The sequence below is a fragment of the Syzygium oleosum genome, unplaced genomic scaffold (assembly GCF_021117445.2).
Source record: "Syzygium oleosum isolate NSW1041296 unplaced genomic scaffold, Sole_v2.1 Sole_v2.07, whole genome shotgun sequence".
NCBI lineage: Eukaryota > Viridiplantae > Streptophyta > Magnoliopsida > Myrtales > Myrtaceae > Syzygium > Syzygium oleosum.
In genome coordinates this window covers 12,786,881-12,800,233 of record NW_026607491.1, presented here as the reverse complement: position 1 = coordinate 12,800,233, position 13,353 = coordinate 12,786,881, and the positions used below count along the sequence as shown (strand labels likewise).

The following is a 13,353-nucleotide window of genomic DNA, read 5'->3' as shown; positions in this document are numbered from 1 at the left end:
ACGATGGAAAGAGGATATTCTCTTGAAAGCGATACATCAGTTATATTATTTGCTGTTCAAAGTGTGACATCTATTTAATACGTGTTCAACTAGGCGATTTCGGCTGCCGCCAATACCGTTTATTCGTGCAAACCTGCTGTCACATTCCTCATCACCAATAGGTCCCCATCAGACTCGGGCTTGCTCTAGTAGACAATGTTGTAATAGGCTACTCCGAATTGTGGATACAACGGGTGTTTTGGCTTGCTATATTTCAATCTGCCACATATTGATTTTGCAAGATTCCATGAGTTGAATTGGTAATGAAATTAGAATAACTCTTGATTAGGAAAACTTACATTTGTGGTCATCGTATCAGCTTTCATTCGCTTTGCCCTATGGGTGCTTGCAAAATACTATGTGAGTTATTTTATATACGATTGTTCCTTTAGTCGCGGCGCTTAAGAGTAAGGCTATAACTCTACGGTAGCCGATTGGCTTCCTAACTTGAGAGGGGATGCACGTACGTACCTGAAAATGTTGGTAATGAGCAGAAGTGCGTGTAGGTTGAGCTGTTGATCATTTTGATTGCATTAAAAAACCAAGCAGTTTTGTTCTCATTGAGAGGTTTTATAAAATTATTCAATACCAGCAGCCAGAAATCAGTAAATTATTGATTGTCGGCCTTTTTCTTGTAAAAACTTGCGTAAGCCTGGCAGGGATGGACCATGAGTCTATTTATGTACTTCTTACTTTAGCAAACCTCGTCCTCGGGATTGTGACAAATGTGGCTCCTGGGAACATTATCCTCAGTATATGAATCTGCGATGTGGAATACTGATAACCCGAGAAATCAGCTACAACTTTCAGAATACTCATCACGTCATTGCACTGGCCCAGAATCTTCATGTGACTTCAAGCATCCATTGAAAAAAGTGCAACTGTTTATCATCCTAAAATTCTACTGTGACAAAGAAAATTCTAAGCAAGAAGTGCTTCCCGATTCTCTATATATAATAACTCCAGAGAGGTAGGTAAGAACAATAACCCAGGTGGAAATAACAACTTGGATGATTAATCTACATTAAAACTCCAAAATAAGAAAAGGGGAAAAGAGAAACAAAAAGGTAACCCTACAATCTTCAGAGACTATATTCCTCTCTGGACAGCAATAAAAAGCACAACAAAAATGGGTGAGAGAAGAAAGACTATGTAGGGAAAGGCTTGAGAGAGTGCACCTTCTTCGACTTCTTCATCCTTGTCAAGTGGATAGTTGCTTTTGTCTTCAATGAAGGCCTCGAAGTAGTTTTGGTAGCCTATGCTCTCTGCAGAGAGCTTTGAGCTTCTTACCTTCATCATCTCCATGGCCTGAAGAGTATTGGCATCACAACCATCATTTTAGATGCTCTTTAGCTAGAAATGGCCTACAAATTCACCGATATACTTTACGCCTTCTTTGACATGACATCTACAATTACCTGGAAGCTGAACATGAATTGCATGGCTCTCTTGTTGACTTTAGCATTTGGATGAGATTGAAGCTTCTCGTACATCATACGAGCCTCATTTGATCTGCCAATCATGTCAATCACATCATTATTTTCAAGCATGGGACAGAAAGGAATGCAAAGCGTCTAGGCATACTCTGGCAATGGAGAGGGGATGCAAGAATGGAGAAGGGAGTCACAGAAGCAACTCTAATTCCCAGAGGTCCAAAAATTACCCTGCCTGATCTTCATTTATTTTTTATTGTTAGGAGTTCCATCACCTATGAAAACATTTAATTACCTGGCAAGTGAATCCTGGCAGATGGACCACTGCAATGCAGCTAATCCATGAAGTTCACTCTGCACATACAAATTATTAGGGGATCAAACTATGAAATGAAACATAATGGGCGCACAACCATTGCACCGAAGCACAAGTAACAATTGGCCTCAAACAAAAAACCTCTTTTACACCTTTGGCAGGGTTACCTCAAATGGCAGCTTACTCATGATCTCTTCATAAAATGGTAAAGCTTCCTTAAGTTTTCCAACATCCATCAGAGAGTCACCATCCTTCAGAGCCTTCAACAGCGAACAATTCAGTGACTTTAAATCTACAGTAAAAATAGTCATGTAAATCTCTACAAAAAGGCAGAGAAAGAATAACAATAGGACAAAGGGCTAGGTCTATCCTACAAAAGTATCAGTTATACCCACATCGCACATAATTTACTAGGAAGGTACCTTCTCACACTCAGCTTTCAACTTTGCATCAATATTTAAGCCCGTTTTTCTCTTGTAAGCAGCAACAAGTTCTCTAGTGCGTGCATCTTTAGCAGCCCTATCTTCAGCTGTTTCCAGCACATCCCCTGGGCGAATGGTCCTTCCACCTCCAAACTGAACGATAAAAAGAACAACGAAAGAAAGCTTAGCCTGACATTTGATTCATTGGAAGACACCAGAGAGAGAACACAGAAAATTACAGATCCATGATACATAAGTTTTCTCATTTGTATGTACAGAAATCAGAGGTTCTTCTTCAACCATTCCTCAAAAATTCAGCTAGCTTAAACATATAAACACCAGACTAGCTCATAATCATACATTCAAAAAGAAAAACCAACCACTGCCCCCTCCTCCCCCCCCCCGGTCCCCTCCCTCAATTTATTTTCTGCAGTAATCTTCTATCGACCAACCAACTAGATGACAAGTCCAGTCAGAGCATATGAAAATTTCAGAGGGCCAAATATCCTAACAAAAGAAGCGACATTTCATATAATAAAATATCATCTTAATGGGAAAAAATTGAAAAATGCCAGTAGAACTTATGCTGAATTTATTTATCCAAATCTGGCAAAGTCTATCACCTCATTACAGTCAGTGATTCAACTTAACATGAAAGAGTAATAACAATTTGTTTTGCAAAAAAAAATTATGGAAATGCTGAAATTTATCACACGATAGGAACTTCATGTCCTATTTCTATGATAATACCCAGATCGAAGACAAGATAGGTAGGTGTGCCATCCCATTAGCATGCAATAGCAGGAACAAAACCATTTTTCATTCAAACTCTGTTATGCTTCAAGCCAAACTTGTAGGGATAATTGGAATGTAAACTGGTGCTGCCTTCGAGGAATGACTATCTTGGGGGGGAATTAATAAGCATGTGTAGCCATATATATATTGTCAAAATGTGTAGCCATATTTGTTCTGCTACTAAATTGCTCAAAAGCTTTACAAGAACAAACTGCACCAGCAGAAGAGGGAAAAGGAATCAACTTCGATATCAAATGAGAAATCTCTCAGTAACTAGCTTACTGTCTCGGATATGTTGTTTGGTCTTGGGAAGACACCCCAAGTCGAAACTTTGGGTTTGTAAAGATCCGAATTATCTTCTTGGGGTGGCGCGACCGCAGGATTCACCGCCGTCGCGTCATTGAATTTGGTGGTGTCCCCGAGAATGATTTCCACCTCAGGTACGTCTCCTTCTGGAAAAGGGTCACTCGCCGGAATCAAACCAGGCGGAAGTCCCCTGGTCCTTTTCTTGTCTGCAAAGTCGAGCCCCACAAAGTCGATGCCCGAAACCACCAGCTGCTGTTCCTTACTCGTTCTTTCCTCCAAATTTGCTTTACCAATTTTCCCTCCATTTCTACCTTTCAAGCCTAATTTCAACAAAACAGCCAACTCTCTCAGCTCCACAAAAACTGCAAAAGCAAGAACTTTACACATGGCAACCCACATCATCCCTCTGCAATATCAAGCGTTCAGCAAATGCAAGAAGATCGATCAGAACAATCCGCCCACAGTTTCGGCTGAAATCTTAACACTCTTTCCAATTCACATTCTTTGCTAATCTATTACAACAAGAGGAACAAAGCCGCCCTCCCATTGAACTCCGCACATCATCTCATCATCCACAGTCAAAATCAGCTAAAATCTAACCATCACTCACCTGAATCGGCGTCGCTTTCCAAGACATGCTCTTTCGCCTTGGCCATGGCGATTCTACCGGCATCGGCCGAACCGTCGCGACCGTAACTCTCATCGCTAGGGCTCCCGGCCACGGCCGCGCTCGCCTCGAGATCACCCTCCGGCTTCGAACGCAGCGACTTCCGGTACACCCTGGCTTTTTCGAAGGCGAGCTTGACGGGGTCCGCCGGAGCCGCGGGTTCGGAGGGCGGTTCGGAGCCGGGTGGATCCGGAGAGGAGGAGGACGAGGACGAGGAAGGAGGAGCGACCCTGAGCAAGAAGGGCTTCGGAAGACGAGATCGTTTCGGCGACTTGGGGAGGAGGAAGGTCGCCGGAGGGAGAGACGAGGGGTGATGGGAAGCCAAGGCCATCTTGGGGAGGTAGCGGAGGGAGTGGCGTAGTGACGACGGTTGTTGATGGCGAGAGGGGAAGCCTGAGACGACGGTGACGCCGTTACCGGATAGTATGATATCGTCTGTTTTTTTTTGAGGTGACGAATGGGCGGGTCGACCCGGCTCGGTCCGGCCCGTTTGTGGGAATTTCACTTTCACAACGGTCGATGACAAGGCAAAATTTCATTAAAAACATATAAATTTTTTCCCTAATGTCCCATCACAGTTTCGTCCATAATAGCTATTAAAATTTCAGAAAAATGACACAAACAGTCAATGAACTTTAACTTAATGTGTAATTTGATCCCTAAACTTTTGATCTGTTCAATATAGTCCCTGAACCCAATGTTCGATGTGGTCCTTAAACTTTCAATTTGTTCAATGTGATCCTTGAACTTTTGGTACTTGTTTAATATAGTCCCTGAACTTTACAAAAATATTCAATGTAGTCATTCTATTAATTTAAGTTCATGGACTATATTTTACATTTTCATATAATTCAGAGACTAAATTGAACATGTACTAAAAGTTCATGGACCATATTGAACAAATTAAAAGTTCATGAACCACATTGAAGATTAGGCTAAAGTTCAGAGATCAAATTGCACATTGAGCCAAAATTTAGGGACTGTTTGTGTCATTATCCCTAAAATTTCGGCTTAGCAATATATGTATGTGAATAGGGAAAAGTCTAATGTGAGGTATCTTTGAGTCGTGAGTACAGGTTTCAAATATTGGTGAGCGGAAAATAAATTTCCATATGGAAAAGTTTAAGATTTTTTGCCAAATCATCACCGACAGCAATAATTCCAAGCTTCTCTTAGCTCAATGAATCCAATTGCTGTTGTTTGTGAAAAAAATAATAATCGAATCATTCTTAATTTGGAAAGCTTGATGTTGGTCATAAATATAAAAACAAAGTTCTCCTGCCAAGATTTGTGCAAGACTAGTCCGAGACACCACTTGACCATACGAAAAAACAATAGCTCTTGACCATTTTTTTTTTTTCAGGAGGACAACTTTTTCGGCGAGTAAATTAATGAGACGTGAAGTTTGAAATATTATCAATTTCTCAGTAAAAAAACTATTAAATTCGAGATACTATTCAATAATAAAAAAATTTAAAAAAAAATTCAAACAATTGACTATTTAACAAGAGAGAACGATTTTTTTTTTTGGTCAAAAGAGAGAACGATTTTAAGGGTCATATCATCACCTCTTGGATATAATATCAAATAAAAAGGTCTGTCTTATTATTTTTTCCCGTTTTGGGTTTTGGCTTGCCTGGCTTTATTGGAGATTACCAAATCCAAATTGCTCAAGAATGTTCTTCACAGTGATGAATATAAGCCAGCAGTAGCACCAACAAAATCCCTCTTGTTGGCAATGCATAAGCAAGGGACACATGCTATAAAACCACATAACAAAACCTCAAGAACCAATCTTGCATGTCCTTTCCTTTCCCACATCTCTCTCTCTCTCTCTCTCCCTCTCCCTCTCCCTCTCTCTCTGAATGTGTTCTTATGTGATAGACTTTCAGTGTTCAATGAGCTCGACGCCACACGCAAGACACTCACCAGATCGACCAAGTTCATTGGGTGGCTACTTCAAGGCAATGTGAATACTTCTTTGCCTTCATCCAAGTTTATTGCTCTTATCTTCCACTCTTTGCTGAACTACATAGTCAGGCATTGATCGAAAGCTAATCAAAGTTGTCGACTTTGCAGCTACTACTATCTATTATGTGGATGGATGTTCGAATTGTTTGTGCAAAAGAAGACAAAAGCCATCAAGAAAAGACGGGCTGTTGCCAAGCCAAACTCCGCAGATTATTTTTTAGCGAAAACGGCGACCAAAATCACGATTTTTATTCAGTACTTTTGGTGTACTATCTATACTTCATTGGATGTAGTTCCATGTGATTGATCAATGAAGGAGTGCTTTCTATGGAACAAGTGCTTGTGCAAAGACAAACATCACAAAAATAGATAGTTGAGACACGCCAATTATGAAATAACAAGCATTGTCCACATAAAAAGTCCCGGTCGAAATTGCACAAAGCTCATAATTATTAATAAGTTCATAGGACAAAAGATCAATATGGGAAAATAGTTGGTTGATCATGTTGGTTGTTTGTTTGTAAAACAAACAAAATAGTGCATTTTCCTTTGTCTCACGTAAGAAAATTTTGAGAAGGTAGGCCACTTTATATGTGTAAGTGTCTTCTTCAATGTTAAAATGAAGACAATGGGTTGTGGACTAGACTTCTCAATACCCGCGTGTGGGTGTGTGATTATTAGGCGCACTTAGCACTTGACGCGCTTGCGGATGATGATTAGCACTAATCCTCGTTTATTACTTTTATTTATTAAATTTCGAATTTATTATTATAAAATAACGATTTTATCCTATTGAAACAGTGTGACTGTTCGCAATAGAGTTGCGGTTATTTTTTTATTAATTAATTTCGAAATTTATTATTTAGCCTAACGGTTATTGGGCGTTCTTACAACCTTTGGAAGAATTGTGTCCCTTCAGACATAACTACTTCACCTTTGGAAGGTTATGTCTTTTTGGACATAACTCCTTCAACGTTGAAAAGTTGTGTTTGTTCAAAGTTTATTTTTCAGAATTTATAAAATTCGGATTAATAAAAATGATTAAAAAAATATTATTCTTTTATTTTATTATTATTTTATTCGAATTTTAATATATCCTTTTTCAACGTGACTTTTGATTTCGTACCAATTCACTATACATCTTTTCGATGAAGGGACGCCTTTATTCGAAAGGCTGCGATTAGTGAATCAGTTTTTACATGGTTGAATATCAAGTCTCTTCATTCGGATTTTTTAGACACTTTTTCATTTCGAAAAACTGCAGCCATTCTTTCTAATTGTTTTCCTAGAGAGACCCTAGAGATATACCGAAATTGCTATTCGATATTCTCAATCGAGACTTTGTTGTATCCTGAAGGAAATTTGCCGGTGACCATTAGCAATTTCGTGAGGCAAATAATTCCTTAAAGAAAGTAATATCACGCCTCAAAGTCTCACTCCATTGTTCTACCCATTTTCGAAGTCAATTTTCCAGCAGATCACTCCTCCTTGCCCAGGAGAGTGAGCAAGAAGGCCTTGTAATCCCCTGAGGTGTCCTTGGTCAAGCGAGACACTGTTCCTCTTGTAATACTCCTCCTTGATCTCCTCCAGGTCCTTCTCCGCTCGAGTCACGATCACGCGGGTCAATGCATCCTCATCTGTCCCGGCCCTCTTGATTGCGTTGCGCAAGACCTGTGCTCGACACGGTCGGTTAATCTACCTAATTAATACCACATTGCATGTATTGCAATGTAACACAATTTGCTCGAACCTTTTCAAAGTACTTTTTGGGATCATTGAGGCATCAAACCGTCGTGCACAGGGCCATTGAGAACTCATCAGGATGTTCAGCCAGCATATTCTGAAACCAAACAATGTGAGAAAAATCGAATTCGAAACCCACCAGAAACACAAACACAATTGACAGTAATTTAAGTAGTAATTTAAGTAGTAACGTGAATTTTATTAATTTGGGCGGGTCTTTTGCAAAAGAATCGCTACGAAAGTTGCTACATAAGTCATATATGAACATGCTCAGTACCTTAGTGATGGAAGTGCCCTGGTCACCTTGGTAGCGGTTGAAAGTGGCCCTGAGTTGAGCCTTGCTCCTGGTGCTCAAGATTCTTATGACCTCTTCATGGGTGAAGACCTTATCTTTTATGGCATTGTGAAGAACATCGGCCTCCGAGTTCGCCAACCTCGCGTTGATCTCTTCTCCTTCGTACCTATACGCACTCACTAAACCAACCAAGAGCTGGATAACGAGAGCCAACATTAGATCATCTCTGAATTCACGTTCCAAATCGCAAGCAAAAGCATAAAAGTACTAGGTAAATTCTGGGCGGTGCATAAACAATAACTTCCTTGCCATTTTTTTCATCTAGACCTTATAAAGTCGAATTTGAATACCATAATGTGCAGACTATTGGTACCAAATTTTGTGCTCGCTTTATAACGTACCTGCCGGATGTCGCCGGTGGTATTTGCGGCAACATCTTCTTCCAAGGAGTGCTTGTAGCGAAGCTTGTAGGCCTTTCTCACCTCCAGAAGCTCCTCAGGGGAATGAATGCACGAAATCTCTATGAGCACATGGTAATCAGGACTCGCTTTCTTTAGAGCCACATTCGGTAACACGGAGTCCCGATCAGCCGGGTCCAGTATCCAACGGTACACAGCTTTCTTCGAAAAAGATGTCATGGAAACATATATCAAGCTATAAGATCATTTTCTGTAATAAAGAAACAGTCAAGATTGCATGGTTCATTTTCTTTCTCAAAAGATCTTAACTAAATTTTGACAAGATGAAGACCATCCAGTTTCTTTTTCCACCTTACATACGATCCTTACATTTGTTAGTGCAGATTTGGTGCTCTCAGGGGAGAGTCCTACGCAACATTAAGTGTTCTTGGTTGAGCTTGGTTAGCTCACCTAAAACATGTAATAGATGAAGTAAAAAACGGGTCGTTCTTTGAGACTACCTTTGAGCCTTTTCCATTGGTAACATTTGGACGCATCGTGCGAGACCAAACTATTCAATATCAATTGCCAAGTGCAATTTATGCATGCAACATTTGACAACTGTCGATGAAGATGACGACCACACTATAAACAATCTATGATTTCGAAGCACTTCTAACAAGAAAATTGTGTTTTAAAAACAAAAAGAAAAGAACCTCGATGTCTCTGGAGAGCTCAGACTCAAGGCGCTTGACGAGATCTTCCTCGTAGAGTTGCTCATAGGCTTGCCTGATCTGCTTCCTCTGTGCTGCATTTCTTTGTCCCAGCACTTTTATGGTCGCCTTCTCATTCGTTCCCCACCCTAATTTCATTGCCCAAATATAGGAAAAGAATGATTGATGAGCCTTTCAACAGCTTAAAATCATAGCAAATCTCGACAAGTACACGAACACATAAATAGAAGTTGGATATATGTATCAATAGATAGAGAGAGAGAGAGAGATTCAAACCTTCAAAAGCCTTTCTTAGAGTTTCTGCATCTTCAGTAGCAGAGAAGTGGTCAGGAACAACAAGGCTAGCCATTACTATCACTCTCTCTCTTTCTAGTCTCTCTACAGTGGGATGCGAAGGAAAACTTTGCATCCGCCATCCCCATTTTATATACAGCATACGCTCTTTTCACTGACCCAAGAACCACATCAAGAACATCGACCCCTAAAAGAATCCATTGTTTCCCCCTAAAGCTCCATGTCATAAATGAATAGCCAGATCCTACACTTAACCAGCATATCTGGGCACGCAATCCCACTTTTAGACTTAGCAACTAAGCAAATGGGTTCCGGTTGGGTTTTTGAAGCAGTTTAACCTAATAAAGTGTTTGCTTAGGTGTTATGGCATCAAAGAGCAGGGGACCGTGGAAAAATTACTTCCTCACGATCGCATTCCAAAAGATTGAGTGAAGTTCGAGCGTGATACCTCAAACTCTTTAAGATATATAGTCATTTTATCTCTCGTCAAATTCTAAAGATTCATTCAAAATCTTAAAGATGGATACTGCTCGATGCTTATGAATTACATTTCGGTGCATGGCAAACACTAATTAGGGTTGGAAACACCTATGAGCTATGTGGTCAACATAATCATGTGGATTGACAAAGACTCAGCCTTATATGTTGTGGACCCAACATTGATCTTAGTTATTACTTACTCTCCTTTTTGTACATCCTCAAATCTGATGAAGAGAGATTGTTATGTACCTTTGCATGCCTTTTGGAGTGCTGCAGCATCTTCCACGGGAGAGAAGTGATCAGGAGCAACTAGAGAAGCCATTTCTTTCTTCCTATTAAGGGTAAAGATGCAGTTTTACTAGTTGATGGTGAGAAATTTGGTCACACAAACCTCCAATTTATAGAGCACTCTCTCACATGAAAAACCCAGCATGGATATCAGCGCCACTTCACAGAGATCACGTTTCAAAGCAAAGCGTTACATATTCTGAAGAACGTACTTTACTGTTTATTCCCATGAATCTTGTTGAAACTTTTTGAAAGAGAACAGACAAGTATTTTGAGTATTCTTTCCGTGCTCTCTAGGACTAGGAAGGACGAGATGAATCAAGGACTGAATTGAAGAAAAAAATATGACTGCTATTGATACTTCTATAAGTAAACTAGTGTCCAGACTTGCCATATGGGTGCATTAGGGGTTAGCAAATTGGGTTGGTTCCTAACCGGCTTTACCCGACCGGTTCGCACAAGGATCAAGTAAGTTCCTAAGTAAAAATTTAGGAAACTGCCATCAACCATGTCACGCCCCGTACCGCACGAAGCGCGAGCATCCCACCTTCGGTCGTTTGACTGCGACGTCCCAGGAAGCGTCGTCGACCCACACCCATACAGAGATCAAACACAAGCGGAAGCATAAAATAAACAAACCCAGACAACTACAATATGAGCCAAGGATAGCCATACATCAAACACCATCGTAGAAAATAATTACACATTTATATTGCTATTAAAAATCATTTGTACAATATTTACAAGTACAAACAAAAGGTACACACGATCAGTAGCCACTTGGTCAAAAAGTGGTAAGTGGCCAGGGAGGTTAGGCTAAAACTTGGGAAAAGGGCTACAGTCCAAAAAGTAGCGGCCCTCACTACTAGCTAAGGACACGGGACGACTCTATGGCTCCCAGTCAGGATCAGACGACTCAGTAGAATCATCTGACAGCTCCTCGGAGGCATCCTCGCTAGTCCCCGACTCCTCTGAATCCATAGCTTGAGCTCGCTCGTCCTCGGAGTCCAGCTCCAACTCCGGGTCCAGGTAAATCTCGAAGCCCTCCTCGTCTGATCCCAGCTCTGCAACCTCTCCGTCCTCCTCTACGTCCTGCTCCATGGCCTCGGGTTCGTCATCCTCCTCCTCATCCATAAGCTCGGGGTCCTCCATTAGTACATCGGGCTCCTCATCCATCTCTTCCTCCTGCCTCATCCACTCGGGCGTGACCTCAGGGTTTATCACCTCACCATCAGCTATAATTGGGTGCAACAACCCAACACTATCGACCGGGATATCAAAGGTCCTGAGGGGCTCTCCCTCATTTCCATTGGCATTCCGGTGGCACCACGCCATGTACTCCTGCTTCTGGTAAAAATACTCGCCTATATTCACAATTAGTTCTGATCGATACCTCACGAAAGCCTCCCCATTTCCTGAGGGGTAGGTACTAGTATACTGCCGAATCTGTACAGGAATCCCAAAAAGAGGCGGTGGTCTCTCCATCCTTACGGCCGAGGGTCTGAAAAGTTTCGGTTTACACAACCGTGAAACGAATCTCAGTGAGTTCAACCCCTAAACCTAGGCTAGGTTAGCATGCAATCTCCTGACCGAAAACAAATATTTAAAAACCATAGCACAACAACAATCAATGATTCTCTGACCCTGCAGGTTAGACAGTTCAATATATAATCAACACGGCACATACATGGCACACATAGTCACACGTACGCCAATCACATGCTCATGCACCGAGTCTCACACACTCGCATGCCAGTCCATGCATGTTCCTGCATGCAAATGTCGTTGACATGTCATATGCATTTCCCGGCCCACTGGCCCACACTGACACACTGGCAATCGCCCAATTTATTATTTATTACGACTCGAGTCAACAATATTCACGGCCCGGTGCGTCTAACCTGCTTCAAAGTGCATGAGGCGCAGCAACCGATCTAGCCCAGTGTCTCTAGCCTGCTTCAAAGTGCATGAGGCGCAATACTGATCTCCTTACGAACCAGAGCCTGCTTCAAAGTGCATGAGGATGGTCGTCTTCCGGACGTACCGGGCATCGTCCTGCTTCAAAGTGCATGAGGACGGTATCGACCCGAAGGTCATGACCCGAAGGTCCTTAGGTGATCACACAACCAATTATTATCTGAACCCAGCGTAAAACGCTTCAGGGTATTTTAGGTGATCACACACTCATGGCAGGCACGCATTCTCGCACAACTCCACCACATGCCTCACTCTAGGCATACATAATGCGTGTCCATGTTAAGCGATGCAATGCACCATGAGCACCAATGAAATTCAATCACTCAATATCACACCCCTGGCTCAATTGGCCCAATTAATACCGTGTGACCCAACGTGCGATTCACAATTCAATAATTAATTTCAAACCAATCATTGGTCAATCGCACTCCACATAATTCAGCCACACAACATGCGACATGGTAGTACGAAATCAATCACAATTAAGCACAAATTACGTACAACCAGTCAACCCGGACATACCCGGTAATTTTCCAATGGGCTCCTAAATTGGTCATTTAATCCAATTAATCTCCCCAAATAATTCTCATTAATCCACTAAATTTTTCCGATAACAATTTCTACCAATTAGTCCTCAACCCAGTCTGAAATACACACTGATACTACCTAAGCCAGTCTAGAAAAATGCACTATCAGTCCTAATCCAGGTTTAGGAATTTTACTCACTTAATCCAAGGTCACGACGACGGGGAACGACAGCCGATCACTGGTGAACAGTGAAACCGGCGGCGAAATTCCCGGCGACGGCGTACGGACGGCGTGAACAGTGACCGTACGGACGGCGTGAACAGTACCGTACGGACGCTGTACGGACAGTGTACGGGGCGGAGATGAACAGTGACGTACGGACGTCGGCAACGTCACAGTGGCAGCAGCTCAGCCGATCGGGCTCCGGCGCGGCGGCGGTGAGGCTCCGGCACGGCGGCGGTGCTAACCCGAGAGAGAAAAAGGGAGAGAAAGAGAGAGAAAAGGAGAGAGAAAGGGGTCGGACATAGGCAAGGCTGAGGCTGGGGGCTGTAGTGGTCGACGGCGGGGCACGGCGGCCGGCGGCGGTGCTCCGGTGACCGGCGGCTTGCTCCGACAAAGCCAAACAAGAGAGAAAAATGAAAGAAAAAAGAGAGGGGGAGTGATCTAC

At 42.1% G+C, this 13,353-nt stretch overlaps 1 protein-coding gene and 1 pseudogene across 1 annotated transcript; both read right to left on the bottom strand.

The window, feature by feature from the left end:
* Positions 1-871: 871 nt before the first annotated feature.
* On the bottom strand, positions 872-4,420 carry LOC115661600 (uncharacterized). Its single transcript, XM_030583833.2, has 7 exons — positions 3,922-4,420; positions 3,288-3,631; positions 2,211-2,363; positions 1,956-2,048; positions 1,768-1,826; positions 1,458-1,551; positions 872-1,347 (listed from the first exon to the last, which is right to left on the bottom strand). Exons 1-7 carry the CDS (start codon positions 4,307-4,309, stop codon positions 1,129-1,131), a joined length of 1,350 nt encoding a protein of 449 aa, XP_030439693.2. The 5' UTR covers positions 4,310-4,420; the 3' UTR covers positions 872-1,128.
* Positions 4,421-7,427: 3,007 nt separating this feature from the next.
* On the bottom strand, positions 7,428-9,512 carry LOC115661605 (annexin-like protein RJ4; annotated as a pseudogene).
* Positions 9,513-13,353: the final 3,841 nt, after the last annotated feature.